The 20849-nt window shown below is 38.0% G+C and overlaps 3 protein-coding genes across 6 annotated transcripts; 1 reads left to right on the top strand and 2 right to left on the bottom strand.

Annotated features, from left to right (window-relative positions):
• Positions 1-1490: 1490 nt before the first annotated feature.
• LOC100853254 (uncharacterized protein At5g39865) lies at positions 1491-3230 on the bottom strand. Its single transcript, XM_003632687.4, has one exon. It carries the CDS (start codon positions 2883-2885, stop codon positions 1704-1706), a length of 1182 nt encoding a protein of 393 aa, XP_003632735.1. The 5' UTR covers positions 2886-3230; the 3' UTR covers positions 1491-1703.
• Positions 3231-5225: 1995 nt separating this feature from the next.
• Positions 5226-11028, bottom strand: LOC100853327 (pentatricopeptide repeat-containing protein At2g35030, mitochondrial). Of its 4 annotated transcripts, XM_059739247.1 has the most exons (4): positions 10639-11027; positions 9269-9355; positions 7540-8114; positions 5226-7455 (listed from the first exon to the last, which is right to left on the bottom strand). In XM_059739247.1, the coding sequence occupies exon 4, from the start codon at positions 7206-7208 to the stop codon at positions 5256-5258; it is 1953 nt and encodes a 650-aa protein (XP_059595230.1). In that variant the 5' UTR covers positions 7209-7455; positions 7540-8114; positions 9269-9355; positions 10639-11027; the 3' UTR covers positions 5226-5255. The 4 variants fall into 4 exon arrangements, with proteins under 4 accessions (XP_059595230.1, XP_003632736.3, XP_059595228.1 ...); XM_003632688.4 differs by lacking the exon at positions 9269-9355 and having other exon boundaries at positions 10675-11028; XM_059739245.1 differs by having other exon boundaries at positions 9269-11027.
• Positions 11029-11129: 101 nt separating this feature from the next.
• Positions 11130-19818, top strand: LOC100855284 (condensin-1 complex subunit CAP-D2). Its single transcript, XM_019221803.2, has 17 exons — positions 11130-11548; positions 12159-12478; positions 12565-12725; positions 12819-14016; positions 14130-14321; positions 14598-15257; positions 15352-15528; positions 15849-15916; positions 16002-16224; positions 16310-16409; positions 16511-16626; positions 16700-16757; positions 16837-16988; positions 17071-17272; positions 18220-18384; positions 18478-18577; positions 19562-19818. The coding sequence occupies exons 1-17, from the start codon at positions 11416-11418 to the stop codon at positions 19563-19565; spliced, it is 4029 nt and encodes a 1342-aa protein (XP_019077348.1). The 5' UTR covers positions 11130-11415; the 3' UTR covers positions 19566-19818.
• Positions 19819-20849: the final 1031 nt, after the last annotated feature.

Raw genomic sequence — 20849 nt, 5'->3', positions numbered from 1 at the left:
TAATTTTGTTGTAAGCTATATCTAGCATGCATAGACTCTCATTAAGCCTTTCGCTTCAATTCAGGTGACAAACATGAACGAGAACACCTTTTATGGCACAGCCATATGAGCAAGCTGAATCAAGTTGTCCAACTTGCCCAACTCAATTTATTTATTTATTTTAAATATATTTTTTATAGGCCCAACTGATTGTCTACGTATAGCTGCAATCACATGTTCCCCTACCCAATACCTACCAAGCAAGGAGTGAATCCATAAGAAACAAATTTTATGCACACCTAATATTCATATCCAGGGTCAGCATAAAAAATACTTAGCTTCTACCTTCATCTAACTTCTACCACGGAAATGAACCTCTCAACAATACAAAAACCTAAGCTTCTGTCCATATTTTATACAACGAAAGGCCAGACAAATTTAGACCCCAGAAAAAGTACAAATTTGCAGCGTCCAAAATAATGTCTGCCTGCCCCGATTTGTAATATGCATCCAAAAGGTCCATGCCAAAAAATAAATAAATTAAAAAATCCATATAGTAACAAGGTTAAAACCCTCGTGCACCATAGAGATATTCTTCAGGGAAATAATAATAGCACGCCTTCTTGACTCAGTCCTAATTTCTGTGTCTCAATCATTTAGGATAATGTTTGTGTGATCCGCACCCACCCATATCAATTATGCAAATGCTTCCATATAAATAGAGCTGTAGTCCATTATCACTTTCCATTATGGGGCCCAATGATTGATCCAATGGTAAATGGAAAAATAATGGAGTATAAAGGTTGTGATTTTCATGGCATTAAATTCTTAACATGACAACCTGAGCATATGTGTTTTACACTGGTCTAAACATTTGCAAGGGAATCCTTAACATCCCCATCAAAGTATTCTTTACATAGTGAGTTCATGACTAATTTCTTCACTACTTGGTAATTCCTCATGCATCATTGTCATATTGTTTTCATAGTGCTGGTGCATTCTCAACTTGAACATCAAAGACAACAATGTATAGCTGTTCTGCATGCACCCACACACATAGAGCCAAAACTTTTCCTAGGTTATTGTCGTTTGCCTATGTACAAGTAAATTTCGGAAACATAAATATATTTGTGACTACCAAACAGAACAGTAGAACAGAGTTTCAAATTAAATTCAGAGAGAAGCAATTTGGAAGTAACATGGACAGGTAAATTACCATATGGGTGTAACATGGACAGGTAAATTACCATATGAGTGTAACATGGACCTATTGAATCCAAAATCGGATTCCCCTACACAAGAAGGGAAAAGAAAAAGAGTTCATTAAAAGCAATCAACACAATGAACCAAGTAAACAGAGTTCATCTTTAATGTTTCCCAAAGCAACATGTAACTTCAATATGTTTAACAGAGAGACAGCTTGCATTCCCAAGAAGATGCAGAAACAATTGAACAGATCTAAAATAAGTATCTGTTTCACAAACTCTTCTGCAAAAGAGTGAAGGATCATATAATTTTTTAATTTTTACTTTTTTATTTCTTAATGCTGTTCAAAGGGACAATGAACAAGAATACCCAACTGCTAAAAACAAAATAGAAATATCAAAAGAAACAAAGTTTCATACAAAACCCTAAACAAACAGAGATTCATAGCAGTGATGATAGCATATCTCAGAAATTCATGGCAAATACCAAAATATGCATGTCACTGGTGGCCTTGGCATTCATGAGCAGCAGCCGGGGCACCGAATCAACCCATTCTCATTGCATTCTGGGCACCTTCTCTGCTGTCCATCTTCTTCCTCAAAAATCTTTCTACTGCCATTACAATTTGGGCATGGTACAAATCTAGCATCCCCACAACTCTCACAAACAAACCCAGTCTCTCTAACTGGAAATCCTTCCAAATACTTCCCCAATTCTCCAACCTCATTAAGTTGCTTAATCTCTTCTGCTCCCCCGATGTACTTCCCTCGAATAAACACCTGTGGCAAACTCACCACTTTGCCTCCAAATACATTCTGCAATTCTTTTCTATAGTTGGAGTCCATTGAAATGTCTCTCTCATCAACCATAACCCTGAAGCCCCGTAGGATCATTCGAACGGCACAACAATCTTCATACGTCTTTCGAATTCCTCTCAGACTGGTGAAATACAACACAACTCTGTCTTCTGCGCCTGGTAAATGGAACCGAATATTTGACAGTGAAGAATTCAAAGGACTAGACCCCAAAGACCTGATGGGTTTGAGATGATTATACCCCAATTGCCTTGAAGACAGTGCCCGCCTATAACTCGAAACCACATTTGAGTCCATTTTCGCTAGCAACGATTCCTCAGATAAATGCTTCCACAACGGCTTCGAGGTCTTATCCTCCACTAAATCTTGAAACTCCACTACTTCAAATGAATCACACAGCTTCTTCACGGACCCATTACAATCTGAGTACCGATGAGAAACGGGCTTTTTCGGGGAGACGATTACATGACTGTAGATTGATGAATCGGAATCCAAATCGAAGTCGTCAAGGCCGTCCATGAGTTCCCACGTGTTGATAACAGAGTCTGGAGACGAAAACTCTATTGAGTCTCCTAGGGTTTTGCTGTGGGCCGGTGGCGGGGACCGGACGGAACAATCCTGGCCGTTTAACTTAGGGTTTGGGTCCGTGAGGACAAGAGAACCATAGGTGGTGGAAGTGAGAGAGACAAGGTGATGAGTATCACCTTTCTTGAGAGGCGGGTGATGCACTAGAGGAGTTGGAAGAGAAAGGGTTCTTGAAATTGGCGCTGAAGACTGCAAGGAAGAAGAAGAAGACGAAGAAGAACCTTGTGAAGAAGAAGAAAACGAAGCTTCTTCTGAGGGTCTGGGCAAAAGGGTATTGGGTCTTGAAGCAGAGCAACCCATGAATGAAGGGATGAACAAGGAAAGAAAGCAATGATGCTTCTCCCCCTTTTTCTTTCTTTCTCTCTACTAAGAGAATCTCTTCTACTTTTTCTCTCTCTATCCTGCTTTTTTTCCTTCCCTACCACCACTCTTTCTCTCCTAGGCTTTTTGAGGATTTTCTGAGCGTAGAGAGAGAATGTGATGTATCGTGTTGGTGGGAAGATGCTTTCAGAAGTGTTGGGAGAGATGACGAAATCAATGCACTGTGGAAAGCGAGGCGGTTGTTTGAATTGATTACCAGTTCTTCAAATACTCCCTATATTTTTTTTTTCTCCTTTGAATTTTGTTTTTTTCAATTAAGGCCTTTTCTTATCCACTCGCAAGACTGGATACATCATAATATCTCAGGCTAAAATATCGGAAAAAAAATATTTCAAAATATTCTTGATCATGACATACCAAGTGAATTAAAGACGAAAAAAGTTGCTCTTTTTGTATCAGAAGTCAGAACCGAACATTTTTTAATGACTATCTGAAATTGGAGACAATAATTCATGCATGAAAAAATTATCTATAAATAAGACTATAAATACTGCAATTATGCTCATTTACTTCCAAACCGCTTAAACCGGTAATTTTGATGTGGTGGTGCCACTCTTCATTTCAATTACTGCTTTCATAATTAGTTGCCAGGATTTGGTTTGACAGAGCAGATGCACCCAAGTCAAGGCTTTTTGCCATTTTCTGATTTTCCCTCTAATGTTCATTTTGCTGGTTGGAGATGCTACAAAAGACCCCTATTTAATTTGGACTTGGTTGGAACAGTTTTCTTGTGTGTTAATCAAAGTGTTGGACGTCCCACTTAAAATTCTTATAAAACAAAAAAATAATAATAATAAAATAAAATGAAATGATGACTGGATTTGGATGATCTGAACCACCCTCCTACTAGGCTACTAGTTTTCCTAACAATTCCAAAAATAAAAACATCAGGACAGACCAGATGGGAAAGAGAATGGTGCAAGGTGAGTCCCATGGCCATGTGTTTGCTGTAAAGTAGGTTGAAAACATTCACATGAAATAATCTATCCAAACTATTATTGGTTAAGGTTGGTTCTAGAAAAATGTAAAAAATAAAAAATAAAAAATAGATTTAAAATTAATAAATTATTTTTATATATTCTTTTAAATTTATTTTATTTATTTATTTTATTATATAAAGATTAAATAATTTTAAAATATGTAAAATTTTAACTAATTTTAATTATATTTATTTTTTAAAAAAATTTATATTAAAATCAAATATGATAAAATCATTTTCTTTACTTATCATTTCCAGAATCAAACGTAACTTTAGGCATATATCCGTTCAATGTGTCTTGTATAATGGTATAACAACAATAACTAGTGAAATAATGTCCCTCTTTTTAGGATATTTCGTAATTAAGAATAGGAAGAATCTCATGGATGAGAAGGTAAATGATTGATTCGGTACTCAAAATTGTGTTGGTATATAGTATCCTTACAGAAAACACCTATTATTTCCTCGATTACCACCACGGCAATTTATCTTCCAAGAAATCGGGGTACTAATTTTTGACTGGATATCAAATTGGAATGATCAAATTCCATATAACTATTGATTATAATTTGTCTCAATGATTAAAGTATGAGCGAAGGTAAAGCCAATGGGCCGATCTGAGATTTGGGTATATTTGTAGAGTGGGAGTTGATCTGGAATCATCAACACGACCATGATTCAAAGAAACAAAGCACAATGCGTCTTACCAGAAAAATATAAAAAGCAGGCATCATCTGTACCCTAACCAGCAGATTGAAATGGACGTATGATAAATGAAGGACCACACGGGCACCATCTTGGCCCTGCTTCACCCAGACCGACCTCAATGTCTTGCTAAGAAGTGGGGCTGTTCCAGTAAGGTCATTGTTGTTCCCGCCCAATTATTGTTCCCTTTTCACAAGGGAAAAGGATATCTCTACAACGCCCACGTGGACCTGCTTCGGTTCACAATCACTCCTTTTGATGACCAATAACTCGAAACTATTGGCCTTTTCACAAGAGACAGTTAAAAAAAAGTTGTGTCCAAGGAATGAAAACAAATATTGCAGAGGATGAGTTCAACTTCCTAACTTACAACATGTAAGACACTGTATAGCATAGAGAGAGCTGGTGCTAAATTGCTTATCTTCTTTGGATAATTAGATGCATCGAGTATATAGATTGAACCTCTATCAGGGATCATCATTAATTTAGCGCCGCATTTTGGATTACTATAAAATACCGCCAACATCACATCACTCTGTTGCATAATCTTCAATGCTGAGTGCCATTCTAGAATATACCATCAACTTCTCAAGTTTGGAACTTCATTATGTTAATGAGAAATCCTCATCCGATATAAAATCATTATTCGGTTCGTACCCAGCCTTCTTCATCTTTGAATGAAGATCGCGGAGTAAAGAATAAATAAGCTTAGATTGTGAATGAGACTTATCGCCAACTACAAATACATGAACCCTGTTGCCAACTTCAATCCAGCTGCAGCCAGGCTGCTTCTTCAAACCCTTGTCCTTCATCTTCAACCTCACTCTCGCAGCTTCTCTCCATTTCCCAGTTGATGCATATATGTTTGAGAGCAGCAAATAAGTGCCTGCATTCTCTGGCTCCACCTCTAAAAGCTTCTTTGCAGCCTGTTTCCCTATCTTCACATTTGCATGAACATTACATCCGGCAAGAAGAGCGCCCCAGACACGTGCTGATGGCTTGGTCTCAAGCCGCTCAATGAAACCAAAAGCCTCCTTGAGCCTCCCTGCCCGACCACATAGATCAACCAAACATGCATAGTGATCTTCTCTTACTAGTATGGACCTATCTTTCACAAGCTCATCAAAGTACTTTAGCCCCTCCTCCACCAAGCCAGCATGACTGCACGCAGAGAGCAACCCCACATAGGTGACATCATCAGGTTTGAACCCAGATTTTCGCATTTCTTTGAAAAAGTTGATAGCTTCTTTACCATATCCATGATGGGCATAAGCTGCAATTATACCATTCCAAGAAACCAAATCCCTCTGGCTAGTCATCCCATCATCAAACATCTTCCTAGCAGTCCCCAACTCTCCACATTTTGAATACATGTTTATGAGCGCCGATACCACAAATGTGCTATCTTGATAGACAGTTTTACTTATTATCTGATGAACCTGTTGTCCCTCACCAAGACCAGCTAAGTTACTACAAGCACCCAAAACACTCACAAAAGTTCCTTGATTAGGCTTTGCCCCATTCGTTGACAGCATCCTTGAAAATATTTTTAAGGCTTCTTCACTCTCTCCTTCTTGGACACAGCCAGTGATCATAGTAGTCCAAGAGATGACATTTTTTTTAGGCATTTCATTGAACAACTTCCTTGCTCTCCTTAGATCCCCATTCTGAATAAGACCTGTGATCATTGTATTCCATGAAGGAAGATCCCTCTCGGGCATCCTCTCAAACAAATCAAGAGCTTCATCCAATCTCAAGTTCTGGGCATAACCTGTAATCATCGCATTCCATGAAACCACATTGCGCTCTGGCATTCTGTCAAAAAGCAGCCTAGCTTCATCGATCCTCCCATTTTTTGACAACCCAGCAATCATGGCAGTCCAAGAAATCACGTCCCTTTCAGGCATCCGATCAAAGAGCCTCCGTGCCTCCTCAATTCTCCCACACTGAGCCAGCATAGACATAACCGTGTTCCAAGAAACCACATTCCTCTCCGGCATTTTCTCAAAAAGGTACATAGCCGAATCAATTCGACCATTTTGGGCATACCCATCAATCATAGTGTTCCAAGAAACCACATTCTTGTTAGGCATCTCATTAAACAACTTCTCCGCATCGGAAATCTTATTCGACCTTATATACCCACCAACCATAGCTGTCCAGGTAACCACATTCTTCTTCGCATCCACTCTATCAAACAGCCTCCTCGCTTCTTCAATCATTCCACATTTGATATAACCTGATATCACAGTTGTCCAAGTAATCACATCCGGCTCACGCATTTCATCGAACAGTCTTCGTGCTTCCATAATTCGTCCATCTTTGCTGAGGTTGGTGATCATCCAATTACACCGTGCCACATTTCCATCAACCGTGAAATCTTTTCTAGGTATCGAGATTTTGGCAGTTCTGTAATCATTGATGGAGTGGTAAAGATAAAATCCGGGTATCCGCAGAAGCTTGAGATTGATTAGGGCGGGAATAGTGATTTGAACACAAATCAAAAAGGGCATTCTGGTAAAATTGCCAACGTCTGCCACTCGAGAAAGTGCCAACATTTCAGCCTTTGCTTGAAAATCAACTAATCAAAGCTAGGGAAAGATTATAAGGACAGGCAACGGTCAAGTATTGCAGAAGGGCCGAAAACGGTGCCGTTTCTTTCCAGGTGCCTTAAAACGATATCGTTTAACAAACTAGGGAGTAGTATCTATGATAGTCGAACTCAGAAAGTTCTAGGGCCTTGGCTTTTTTCCGACTTCAAACTCACTCATGTAATTCATGTGATTTCTTTGTCATAATTGCCATCTGTTGCAAGGGGACAAGTAATAATCAATCATAAAATGATTTCATTTGTTTGTATTTTCATATAGATCTCATTTAATAGCTTACCATGGAAGATTGATATGCTCCGACTTTGGTACCTGTCATGATCTTATAATATTGATAATAAATAAAAATAAGGGTCACACTGATTCACTTGGTCATGCCAATGCATAGCCTTATATTTGATCGTTTTATCAAACTCCAGAGGAAAAAAACGGCATTCTATTGCACTAAACTAGGCTAATTGTACATTCCATTTGTAATGGGCAAAGCCTTCTAAAAACTTCCAACTTCAATTAGGCTTTAGAGGACGGAGTGACTGGAAATTGCTGGTGCAGTAAGCAGGATGAAAACCGAAACAAGATCAAGTAGATTTCGTAGCCACCAAATTTGAGTACATCAATAACATTATAATACATCTTTGCTATACAATTCTGTCAACAGCGTTACTCCCATTGCTCAATCAACTGAAAGAAAACCAAGCTTTAAAGACAACCAGGCCGTTTTCTTATGACATTGATATAATATGAACCAGCAGTTCAAGAGCCCATTTGCTGATCCAAACTAGAATTAGAGATGGCTCTGGATTTCCAGGTCCCATGTAGAGCTTACTCCATGTTGTGTTTCGCACGCTGATCATGCTGCAGGGTGATAAAACTAGAGTTGTTATTCCATACCAGTAATGTAGAAGATAGAAAATTGCAAGAGTCTGGGGTGCTTTTTCCCAGGGAGACCATGCCTATTCTCATGCATACCACATATTGCTGATAAATTGAAGTAAAACAAAGAAATTGAAACTTTACAATTACTCTGGCTTTCAAACAAAATCAACACACATTTTCTTGAGTTTCTTAGTTAACTTAGGATTAGGCATTAACCTATAGTTTGTGCAAAAGTTGAGTAGGAAGACTACCCTGCAGTACGCAACTCAAAATTTTTAACAAAGAAAACTAAAATAGGATACAGCATATCAATTATGATAACTCCTTTACTCCTGTTTTTTATCAGACACATGGTCAGCCTTGAAATAATTAGAAATTAAGGAATTACTGATAAAAACATTGGGAGCATTCAAAAATCCCAAAAATGAATGGAAGTGACAAAACCAAGTGAATGTAAATCAAAAGGAGGATATTTTTTCACATTCAAGAATTGTATGGAAAATTATGGATCTCAGGGGGTGGGTTGCTAGGAGGAAGCTGGGGAGAGACGGTGATTCATCATCTAAAATTCAAAAGAGTCACCTCACCTCAACCAACCTAAAGAAAGACTTCAAACAAGCAGTGGCCTACTTCAGAGGTTTCCTTTATATCCTACTACAATGGGTTAAAGTGCCCACAGCTACAAAAATTATATCTCCATAGATGCTCCTTTAGGTGCCAACTTTGAATTGGACATCATGTAAGTATCATTCAAATATAGCTAAACTTTTACCATGTCTATTTAGAATGATTCTTCATTTTTGCATGCATGCTTAAGAAAGGCTTGTTTAGGGTCCCAAATAAACTTCAGAACAAGTTGATTGCCCTGAATTTGGCCTGACTAGGCCACATGTTGACCTTATGATAGAGTGCACTAGACACTTTTTCTTTTGGAGAAGAAACAAGTTTTGATATAGAACATCAGAACCAGGAGAATGAAAGACAATATGGAATCCCCTATATTGCAAGTGACCTATATCAATAGGGTCATAGCACCTGTAGGCAACTTTTAATGCTTAAAATGGCACATCAAATCCACAAATACCAGGAATGCTTGGTTATTCATATAGCAAGCAGGTGTGCATAAAAGTTACCTAATGCAAGGCTCTGTGCCACCGGTGATTTTCCCAGAAACCTTGGGATAACCCTCTTCAACTTCTAGTAGGTTACGTAAAATTTAGCTCAAGAAAATAGAAAAAACAAAATCAGTAATATATGAGAATTATGGGATCAAAACATTCATGTTGGTGAGATTCTAGAAATTTATCAGCCTAATAAAAACAATGCACAACTTTGGTGTGGTCCCAGGCATAATGTCCACTAAACCCAATGAAGTTATATAGCAACTACATCTGCATCTGCAGCCGTGACCTTGATCTTGAAGTACGGTATACTTCATGAGTGCAAGCCAAGTAATGGCAGGGTGTTCCACTAGCCACTCAAGGCTTTCAAAGGTTCTTTCACTTTTCTTATCCAAACCAAGCAAACATGGGGGTGCTATTCAAATTCCCTGCTTCTTCCTTCAAATAAACCTTCTATGACAGCCCTTTTTTTAGTGAGTAAAATGAGTGCTACAGCAGTGTGCCAAAATTTATGAAACCCCACAGGAAGGGACATATACAAAAATCACCAACACAAGCCAATAACAAGTTTTTTGAAGGATCACTGCCTGCCAAGCAGAAAGTGACAGATAGAATACACTTCCCAATCCACTAGGCGGGAAAAGATGATCTACACTCTTCATCACTTCCTTACACATACAAACTGTCAGGACTTGGTATTCACGTAACCCCTTAATGTGAAACAGGTTAAATCTGCATAAAGAAAGAAACTTTCTGCGGAACTGCAATATGCTAAATCTCTTTCCAAGGAAATCCTCACCCCACCCTGTAGAAAACAGTGTAATAGGACTTGATAGCAAATTTCCCATCCACCTGAAAACATACACTACTACCTTCCCTAACAAGACCCCTGAAACAAGGAAAGAATCCAAAGCTCCAACTGCAAATCCTGAACTGGCTCCAAGATTCGGTGTTTGCTCAAATTTGATCATTTAATGTGCGCTCAACGGTAGATTGAATTTTTCTAAATCAAATTATTAGTCTTAATAAATAGTTAGGTGACCCACAAAAATGGTATCTGTCCCTCTGTCTCATGGCTATGATTCAAGTGACCGTTGCAGTTACAATTCCTGATTTATTAAGCACTCATATAGCAAATCAGGGATATATGAGATCCAACCCATATTAGAAAATTAAAAAAATAAAATAAAATAAAAGGAAGAACAAAAAAATACACAGCATCTGGATTGGAGCAAAATAAAAAATGATCAAACATTAACCATTCAATTCTTAAATAAACACCAATCCAACAAACAACAAAACGATCCCAATTGAGTATTCTAATAATCAACATAAAGCAGTCAAGCAATCAAGCAATCAAGAAATCAGGCAATTCAACATACCTAAAGAAATCAACTACCAAGTTTCATAAGACAAACCAGAGGGCTCGCTGCACTGATTGTGAAATTGACTCAGCCAACATGGAAAGGACCAATATCACCAGTCCGGAGAGAGCTAGCAATGTCATCGGCTACAGTCAAGCACGATGAGACCCACCCACTCAGTACCACCCACACGATCTTTGCCATCCACAGAGTCATCCCCCACGGCATTGCCATGCTGTCTCTAAATCTTTCTGACCAAATCAACAAAACCCAAAAATTGTTTTGTGATTCATTCCAATATCAAATCTATACGAATTTCATATATTTTTTCGGCTTCTTTCTGTGCCTTTTCTTTCTTTATTTAGCTTCTTTGATAATCACCAAGGAGGGTTTTTGAAGGGTGCCTCTCTTGGGAGTTTGGTTTCCACTCCTTCCCAGAACATCACCTCTGATCTTGCCATGTCATCAGTCATCACTGGATTCATCTCAAGTGGGACCCTTTTGACGTGCCAAGATCAGAACGGGTAAGGCGGAAGTTCCATGAAAAACGGTAGTGAAGTAGTGGGCCGATGATGGGCTCAGCCCGTTTACACTGGATAAAAGCTCCCTACGGCCTACGCAGTCCAGCTGGAGATAAGGGTATTATCGTCATTTAAAAAAATGGAGATTAGCAACCGCCCCTACTTTTTATATCTATATGTTCCCGCTTCACGATTTTAAATATCCTGGAAAGGTGAAATCCAGAAATCGAGAAGCCAAAACGAGTATCTCTTCTGAGTGCTCTCTCCAACTCCCATGGCTCCTTCCTTCATTTTTCCACCAAATCTTCAAGCCCTAGAAAACGAAAGCCATGACGGACGTCTCTGTGCTCAAAATCCGATCGACATCTCCTCTCTTCGTTCCTCTGAACTTGAAGAATTCGTCAGAGGTAAGTTTTCTTCCACAGAACCCTACAATTAAAACCAGGTTGGTTGTTGATAAAGTACAGAAAAATTAAGGACATTTAGAGTTTTCAATGGTTTTGGAAATTGAGAAATCAAGAAAATCCTTGGACAATGTGGACATTGTCTGGTTGGACTTTTTTCCTTCATTTTGCGGTGATTGAAACATGCAAAGCACGAGATTCTGCTGTTTTTTTTTTCCTAAATTTTAATGCCATCCAAATAAGTGGGGTAAATTTTTGGTTCTCAATTTATATTCAGTTTTCTTTTGAACGGTAATTTTTCCAGTCAGCAATTGATCAAAACCCTAACAGAATCTCAACTACGAGAATTAGAAGAAAAGCAAAGAAATCAAACATTTGAATATTTCATTTTCATTTATTTATTTGGAACCTGAGAGAACAAACTTTCCCCTTAAGTGCTCCGAATTTCAACTATTTCACTTAGGGAGAGTTTTCACTTTCTTTCTAAGTCAGATTCAAATTTCTATTTATTTTGTTTAGTCATTTTTCTTAGCAAAGAAAATGAGGTTAGTTTTTCTGTGCACATTAACCATATTTTTATGATTTCAATCTGTATTTCTTCTTATGCAAACAGGTGTTTCATTTGATCTCTCTGATAAAGAGCTTTTCTGTGTTGAAGAGCAAGACGTGTTTGACCGTGTGTATTCGTTAATCAAAGGTTTCTCAACTCTCACCCCATCTTGTAAATTAAATCTTGTAGAGAGTCTTAGGTCCAATCTCAGTGTTCTTCTTCCAAATGTGGATTCGCTATCGCGAGTTTCTCAAGATCATGCTGATGATGTACCAATACTTGACCGGGTGGCCTCACATCGGAATGCTTTTAAAATTTATACTTTTTTCCTCCTCAACATCATCCTCATTGAGGAGTCTAATATTGGTGTCAACAAGTCCAAGGTAATCTTCCTTTTTATGTGCGTAAGTGTGTCTTATTGGGACACCCCTGCTACTTTAGTTAACTGCTTTGTTATTCATGGATTTAGGCAACACTGAGTAGTAGGAAGAAACAACCTATACACTCATGGAATTGGGAACCACAGAGGGGTCGGATACTCAACTTAATAGCTAATTCACTAGAGATCAACCTTCCGTTGCTCTTTGGGTCATCGGACCCCGATGAAAATTACTTATCTTTCATTGTAAAGTAAGTTGGGTAATTAGGTTGATTTATTTTAATATGATTTTGCATGTTTATCCTTGTAAGTTTAATTCAAATCTCCTGTTTTGGATTTTGTAGGAATGTATTCTCTATGTTTGAGAACGCTATACTGTTGAAAGATTCAGAGACAAAAGATGCTCTCTGTCGTATAATTGGGACATGTGCTACCAAGTATCACTACATGGCGCAATCATGTGCATCAATTTTACACCTGATGCACAAGCATGATTTTGTTATCACCCCTATGGCTGATGCAGTTGCCAGTGCTGAGAAGAAATATGCTGATGGAAGTTTGGCCAGTTCTCTTATCCGAGAGATTGGAAGGACCAACCCAAAAGACTACGTGAAAGACACTGTTGGGGCTGAAAATATAGGACGCTTTCTTGTGGAGCTCGCTGACAGGCTCCCAAAGTTGATTTCAACCAACATTGGTCTCTTGGTCCCTCACTTTGGTGGAGAATCTTATAAGATAAGGAATGCTCTTGTTGGTGTGTTGGGGAAGTTGGTTATGAAAGCCTTTAAGAATGTTGAGGGTGAAGTAAGTTCAAAATCTATTCAGCTTCGAACCAAGCAAGCCATGCTGGAAATATTGCTGGAGCGATGTCGAGATGTTTCAGCTTATACCAGGAGTCGGGTTCTTCAGGTTTGGGGTGAACTATGCGAAGAACATTCTGTTTCAATTGGCATGTGGAATGAGGTTGCTGCAGTTGCTGCAGGGAGGTTGGAGGATAAGAGTGCAATTGTAAGAAAATCTGCTCTGAATTTACTTATCATGATGCTGCAGCATAACCCTTTTGGGCCACAACTTCGAATAGCTTCTTTTGAAGCAACCTTAGAGCAGTACAAGAAGAAGTTGAATGAACTTCAACCAAATCTGGCTTCAGAGAGTGTTTTAGATGGGCTACCCTCTGATGGTGATACCTGCAACGGAGATGGTGAAGTTGACAGTGGAAATGAGGAAGAGGTGGGCCAGGTGGCCAAGGGGCAGCAAGACAGTTTAACTGATAGCTGTTTGCCCCATACAGCAGAAGGAATTGTTGAGAATGATAGTCCTGTGCCAGATGTTGGGAATTTGGAGCAAACCAGGGCCCTGGTTGCATCACTTGAGGCTGGCTTGAGATTTTCTAAGTGTGTTTCTGCAACAATGCCCACCCTTGTTCAACTGATGGCTTCATCTTCTGCTACTGATGTAGAGAACACAATTCTCTTATTGATGCGGTGCAAACAGTTCCAAGTTGATGGCTCAGAAGCCTGCCTCCGGAAGATGTTTCCACTGGTAATATTTTTATTTTGTTCATGCTTTGGAAATAGGGATACAACTTAAAGTTACAGCTTTGTTTGATAGACATTTTAGATTTAATAGTGTCCTAATGTGCTGGTTGTCTACAGGTATTTTCTCAGGACAAATCCACTTATGAAGCTGTAGAGAATGCATTTGTTACAATATATATAAGGAAAAGTTCCATGGAGACTGCCAAAAATCTTTTGAATCTTGCCATAGATTCAAATATTGGAGATCTTGCAGCCCTGGAGTTCATAGTTGGTGCTTTGGTGTCCAAGGGTGATATATCTACCAGCATGGTATGTTCCTATATATCTTGTGTAAATAATTTGAAAGTTTTCAATGAGGTGAGCATGGGTTGAATTTTATTCCATAGGTAGTAACTTAAAAAGTTGAGAAAATCAAGCTGACTCTCTTGACTGTGTGTATTAGAGAATCATCACATAGGTTTTAAAACATTACCCAGCTCCTATGAATATCATGATGTTTATGAAGCTACAATTTGAATTTGTCATCAATTTGTTCTTTCCTCATTTGGAAGGCAAATGCTTCAGAGTTTTAATTTTTTTGTGCAGATTTCAGCACTATGGGATTTCTTTTGCTTTAATGTTAGCGGAACCACTGCAGAGCAAAGCCGGGGTGCTTTATCTGTCCTTTGCATGGCAGCAAAATTATCCCATGGGATTCTTGTTTCACACTTACAGGACATCATAGACATAGGGTTTGGTCGTTGGGCAAAAGTGGAACCTTTGCTTGCCAGAACCGCATGCGTTGCCCTTCAGAGGTTGTCTGAAGCGGACAAGAAAAAACTACTGTCTAGTAATGGAACCCGGATATTTGGTATTCTGGAAAGCTTAATCACCAGTTTTTGGTTGCCAGAAAACATATGGTATGCTGCTGCCGATAAAGCTATTGGTGCTATTTATGTAATTCATCCAACTCCTGAAACCTTAGCTTCTGACCTGGTGCAAAAGTCTCTTAGTTCTGTATTTGATTGTGGTGGAGGAGATGAGTTGCAAAATGACATTGAAAATGGTGGCAGCAGTGTCCTTTCAACTGTTCAAGTCACAAAACTTAGTAGATATTTATTTATAGTAAGCCATGTTGCCATGAACCAATTGACGTATATTGAGTCATGTGTCCGAAGAATCCAGAAACAGAAGGCAAAGAAAGATAAGATAGATGCTGAGAGCCAGTATGTTCCTAATGGCATGGCATCTGCTGATGTGGTTAAGGTAAAATGGGAGTTCAGATGTTATTTAATTGATTAATTTTTCTTCACCAGAACCTCTTTTTACTGATTCCACTTCCTTTGATGGTGCTTTGCAGGAGAATGGTATCAATGCTGAGTTAGGTCTTGCTGCATCTGAAGATGCTATACTTGATTCACTTTCCGAAAGGGCAGAGAAAGAAATTATTTCTGGTGGTTCTGCTGAGAAGAATTTGATTGGCCACTGTGCACCGTTCCTGTCGAAGCTTTGTAGAAATTTTAGTTTAATGCAAAAGGTGTTGTTTTTGCTGCTCACTTCTCACAGCTTGTCTATGCCCTCACGTTCCTTGAATATTTGTTTAAATGGCACATGGAATTTGAAAAAACCTTAAAATTTGAATAATCTTGTCCTTAATGATGGAGGCATTGAAGCTTTCAGCCTGTCACTGGCTTGAATTTTGGAAATTTAGATTAGATCTTTTATTAAAATTTGACAAAATTCCTTTAAATATTAGAATAAAAACATCCTATTAGATGCTTTGTGAACATGCAATGATTTGTTTTCTTTTTGATGGTCTTAATGCTTACAAACTGAGAACCTTTCTATTCTTTCCAGTATCCAGAACTACAGGCATCTGGAATGCTTGCACTATGTCGATTTATGATTATTGATGGCAATTTTTGGTGAGATGTCCCTCCTCTCCCCCACACCCCTCTCTCTCTCTCTTTCCCTAACATCTTATAAGGTTCAAATTTAATGACTTTGCAGTGAAGCAAATCTCCAGCTTCTCTTCACTGTTGTGGAGAATGCACCATCAGAAACTGTTCGTTCCAATTGTACTATAGTGCTTGGTGATTTAGCAGTTCGTTTCCCTAATCTGTTAGAGCCATGGACCGAAAACATGTATGCTCGGTTACAGGATTCGTCAGTGTCTGTCAGAAAAAATGCTGTTTTGGTTCTTTCTCATCTCATATTAAATGATATGATGAAGGTTTGAATGTCCTGGCCAACAACTTTATGCTTCTTTTATTTTTTTACTAGTGTTGTGTTGTCATATGGTGACATTGGTTGACCAGGTTAAAGGTTATATTAATGAAATGGCCATGAGATTAGAAGATGAAGATGAAAGAATTTCAAATCTGGCCAAACTTTTCTTTCATGAATTGTCTAAGAAAGGTAATTTCCGATGCACAACTAGTATCCTTGTCTGGATGACTACTCTACTTTTCTTGTGTTAAATAAATATTGGAATTGCTTAATCTTAATCTTGACTACAGGAAGCAATCCAATATATAATCTACTTCCGGATATCCTTGGCAAATTATGTAACCGGAATTTGAAGAGAGAGTCATTCTGCAATATCATGCAGTTCTTAATAGGTTCTATTAAGAAGGTATAGATTGTTTAAGTTAAAGCAAGCATTTATTCTTGACAACAAGTCATGTTTTATTTTGAATTTTCTCTAGGACAAACAAATGGAATCTCTGGTTGAAAAGCTTTGCAATCGGTTTAGTGGAGTCACAGGTATTCTTTATACTATCACTGTAATTCATCTACTCTAGTGAAGTTTTTGGATACATTGAAGACTCCTCTTCTGCTGCAGATGTTAGACAATGGGAATATGTATCATATTGCCTGTCTCAGCTGGCATTCACTGAAAAGGGCATGAAAAAGCTCATGGAGTCATTCAAAACATATGAGCATGCCCTATCTGAGGATTCTGTGATGGACCATTTCAAAAACATAATTAGCAAGGTATTAATTTGTTGTTCTTGTGTTACCACATTTGCAGTTGAATCTTTAACAATAAGTGTTTTTACACACTGAATATAATCAGAGTAAGAAGTTTGCAAAACCGGAACTGAAGTCTTGCATCGAGGAGTTTGAGGAGAAGCTTAATAAATTCCATGTGGAACGGAAGGAACAAGAGGTTACTGCAAGAAATGCCCAAGTACATCAACAGAAAGTTGGTAGCTTGGAAAGTCTTATGGTAGATGGGAGCACTGCAGAAGAATGTCAAGAGGCTGATGTTGTTGAAGGTAGGTGCATTAGTCCTTTGCTTGATTCAATATGCTTTATGATTCTGCAGTCACTTGAGTTGTTCCTTAAGCCTTCTTGAACATTTCTAGCAAGCTATTTGCCAATAGCTTTTTGTTAGGACTTTATTTGTGGCCTGGATTTCCTGTTGTACACTGTTTTATCAGAAATGAACACCTAGAAACACGAAAGCTGCACAGTGCTGGTCCTGACTCGTGTCCTGGGCTCATGCATGTAGAGATATAACAAGGCCAAATAATTCATATCATTGTTGAGCTGGTTTAAACATTTGTGGATTTGTTGTTTTTTTATTATGTCAACTTAATGGTTTCTTATTGATGTTGAGCCCTTTATAAGTTGCTCATGTGGTCCACTTCTTCTTCTTTTTTATTTTATTTTAATAATTATGGGAGTTTGTTATTATTTGTGTTTGGACCAAGATTCCTGTATTAATTTTATCAAGGCACATGGTTGAAATATTAGGTAGCTATAATATATATGAGGCATATTGGGGAATTCAAACAAAATTGAATTATTCAACCTTTTTCATATGTTTCTTGTGGTACTGTCCATTGGTGTGACGGGTCATTACTGGAAACTTCTACCAGCACCATGAAAGGCAGTAGTATGTCAGAACTGTGAATTGTTTCTACTTTCAAGTATGTAATAGCTTCCATTCTTTAATACCCCACTTATGCTGGTGGATCTGTATCTGCAAGTGCTACTGAAAGTTAGTAATCACATAATTTAATTGGACATCCGTGCACACCATAAGTAAAATGTTCTACTAGTTGGTAAGCTGAAGTGTTAAACATCAATGATGGTAGTAGTTATGTGCCATCTTGTTTGCTAATCTTTTCTTGAATGAATGGTACGGCATTATTTGGCCACTGCATAGATTTCAAATTTCTGACTTAATAAACATCTAGAGATGCCTGATATTTGACAGATGGAGAAGTCATTGATCCATCCTTGAAAGGCATGACCCAGTCTCTGAATGATGTATCAAAATCAAGAACTTCAAAGGTAGAAGAATATTCTGATGTGTCCAGTGAAGTGATTGAATCAGAACAAGGTGAAAGCGAAATTCAATCAGCAAAAGTTCATCTAAGAGGTAGTTTAGGGCTTCAAGCTCTAAAGTGTTCTGTCTTGTGACTTCAGCATAATTTTGAAAACAGAGACTTGAATAATGTGCTGCCATTTTTAGGTTCCTCCAAGTCAAGAGGAAAAAAAACCAACATGAAAGATCAAAAGAGGGACACTTCCACGTCCATGTCCACAAGAAGAAATCTTAGGTCATTTCAAAGGTATGAAAATTTATATTCATTTCATGTTATTGTTACCTGCATTGAATCTATCACGGAATAATCTGGCAATACTACTCCAATAGTGGGTTTTCAGTAGAAAATGGGGGTTGTTATTATCCGTGGCCCTAACATTGGGTTTGCATGTAGCTGAGTTAGCAGATTCCCATTAGTTCCATTTATTATTGCCATGAGTAGCCATTATGTGGAGAGGTTTGCATGTCTCATACCATCTTAACAGCAGTTACGTGCTCTAGAGCATGATAACTCAGAAAATTGTACCTGTATGATAGCACTGGGTAGAGTACTGAATTGGCTTCTTATATATTACTGTTTTGCTCAATTACTGTCACGAGATTATTCTGTATCATCTGATAGAAAGCCTTGTATTTCACACTCTGAAAATTCTCACAGTAAATGACAATAAGAAGATCACATTGTCCAGTCAGAAGAACATCCTAGTATTTATGACATTGATTGCTGAGGCCTATTACCATTAAATATAAGATATGTGCTTGTTTCCTTGCACTTGCACACATTATAGGGGGTTTGAATATTTATATTCAAGATTTTCTCTCATGCATGCTACTGAAATTCAGATTTTTTTCCCAAATTGGATATGTTTTTCCAAATTAGGAGGAGATGACTTTGATTGAGACAAAGCCTTATGCGCTGTATTGTTTTTTTGGCGTTCTGATTGTATACTTCATGTGTACTGTTTTCGCCATTTCTAAGGCGCTTCTAATACAAGCTCTACTTACCTATCAAAAAAAAAAGGCCTTGTGCGTTGTATTCACATCACAAAAGACTATTTGATGTTGGGTGGTCTGGTTATTTGACAGGAAAGTTAGTCTCAGAACTTGAATGACTTGAATGCATTCCCTTGTAATTGTTATCATGGCTTTAAAAACTCTAAACCAAACGTTGTGCAACTTGTAGTTATGATCATCAGGCTTTAAACATTAACAGATTTCTATGATTGTGCAGGTAGAAGGAAGAGGGAGAATTATTATAATCACTTCTTTGTTTTGCTTTTTGTATTTGTTGAAAGTAAAGCAGGAAGTTTCCTTTGTAGTTGAGCATCTCCAGATCTGTAATATTTTGGTTGTAGTATGAGAAATTGAATGACAAACCTCTGGAAATGTTTAGAATTTGCAGGTCAAGAGATTGACCAACAGTGCTGGAATTATAAATGTCGATTGATTCCAGTGTAATACGAAAACCTTGGAGTTTTTCTTTTTGGAGCTGCTTAATTCCAACAAAAAGGAATTATGTTGAAATAATCATTTCATATATTTCAAACTATGTATGATTTTTTTTTTTTAAACTTTCAACAGGTGTTGTAAATATACAGAGAAAAAAACTGAAATAGGAGGTTGGAATTATTTTTCAGTTTGTTAATACAATAAAAAAAAAAGAGTACAGCTTCCCTAGTTTTTTTATGCTGGGATCTGCATATGCTTTTGTTGCAGTTGGTTGCCCCTGTGCAGGGGTATTTCAGGAAGACCCAGCAGGCGCAGGGACATAAAGCAGATGATGTATGATACAGCCCTTTTGCTTTGGTTAAGGCTAAACAGACGTATCACTTACAAAGAATCATGTTTATATATTATGTTCTAGCTGAAACCATGACTACCAGGCACCCAATTTTACCTGCTGTAACTGAATTCTGCTGTTGCTGCTGCTTATCTGTCTGCACCACTTCTGAGTTCTCTTGAATACAGTTACAACCTTGTTTAGGAGATCAGTTGATGCCTTGATGGGATTTTCTTCAGAATAATCTTTCGCCCATCAGATACAAAGTTCCTCAGATGTCATTCAGTTGCTTGCTTAGGTGAAGCCGTCGCACTTGTCCTTATATCAGATGCCCTCACAGCAAGGTTTTTCCTTTCTCTTCTCTGTTAGCAGCAAAGCCTCCAGCGGTTTTTTATTTTTTTCATCAGCCTCAGCAACCTGCATTGGAAATTAAAGCAAGGTATGTGTAAGAGTCAAATATTGGTGGAATCAATAATTATCAAACTACAGCCTTGAGTGAAGATATGATTTGCACATGGCCTAACTAGATGTTTTACTGTCTTTCAAGACATGATAGATGTTAGGGTGTTCTCAGTGGGAATTTTGCAGAATTTCAGTTTCTATTTTTTACAATTTTCTTCAATGTGGCTTCGTAATTTTTGGAAAAAGATTTTGTTAATCACCATAGACGAATGGTTGATCAAATTTTTGAAAAATCACGCTTAAAAATCTAGGTAGTCACTTGGAAGTCATTTTTAAA

This window comes from Vitis vinifera, chromosome 8 (genome assembly GCF_030704535.1).
Source record: "Vitis vinifera cultivar Pinot Noir 40024 chromosome 8, ASM3070453v1".
Classification (NCBI taxonomy): Eukaryota; Viridiplantae; Streptophyta; class Magnoliopsida; order Vitales; family Vitaceae; genus Vitis; species Vitis vinifera.
The sequence above is the reverse complement of the archived record's forward strand: the minus strand, read 5'-3'. Positions and strand labels throughout refer to the sequence as shown.

Coding starts and splice junctions, on each gene's coding strand:
- LOC100853254 (XM_003632687.4), bottom strand. CDS start 2,885: ATGGGTTGCTCTGCTTCAAGACCCAATACCCTTTTGCCCAGACCCTCA.
- LOC100853327 (XM_003632688.4), bottom strand. CDS start 7,208: ATGTTGGCACTTTCTCGAGTGGCAGACGTTGGCAATTTTACCAGAATG.
- LOC100855284 (XM_019221803.2), top strand. CDS start 11,416: ATGGCTCCTTCCTTCATTTTTCCACCAAATCTTCAAGCCCTAGAAAAC. Junction 12,726..12,818: donor TACTTATCTTTCATTGTAAA/GTAAGTTGGGTA, acceptor TGGATTTTGTAG/GAATGTATTCTCTATGTTTG. Junction 16,758..16,836: donor TCGGTTTAGTGGAGTCACAG/GTATTCTTTATA, acceptor CTTCTGCTGCAG/ATGTTAGACAATGGGAATAT.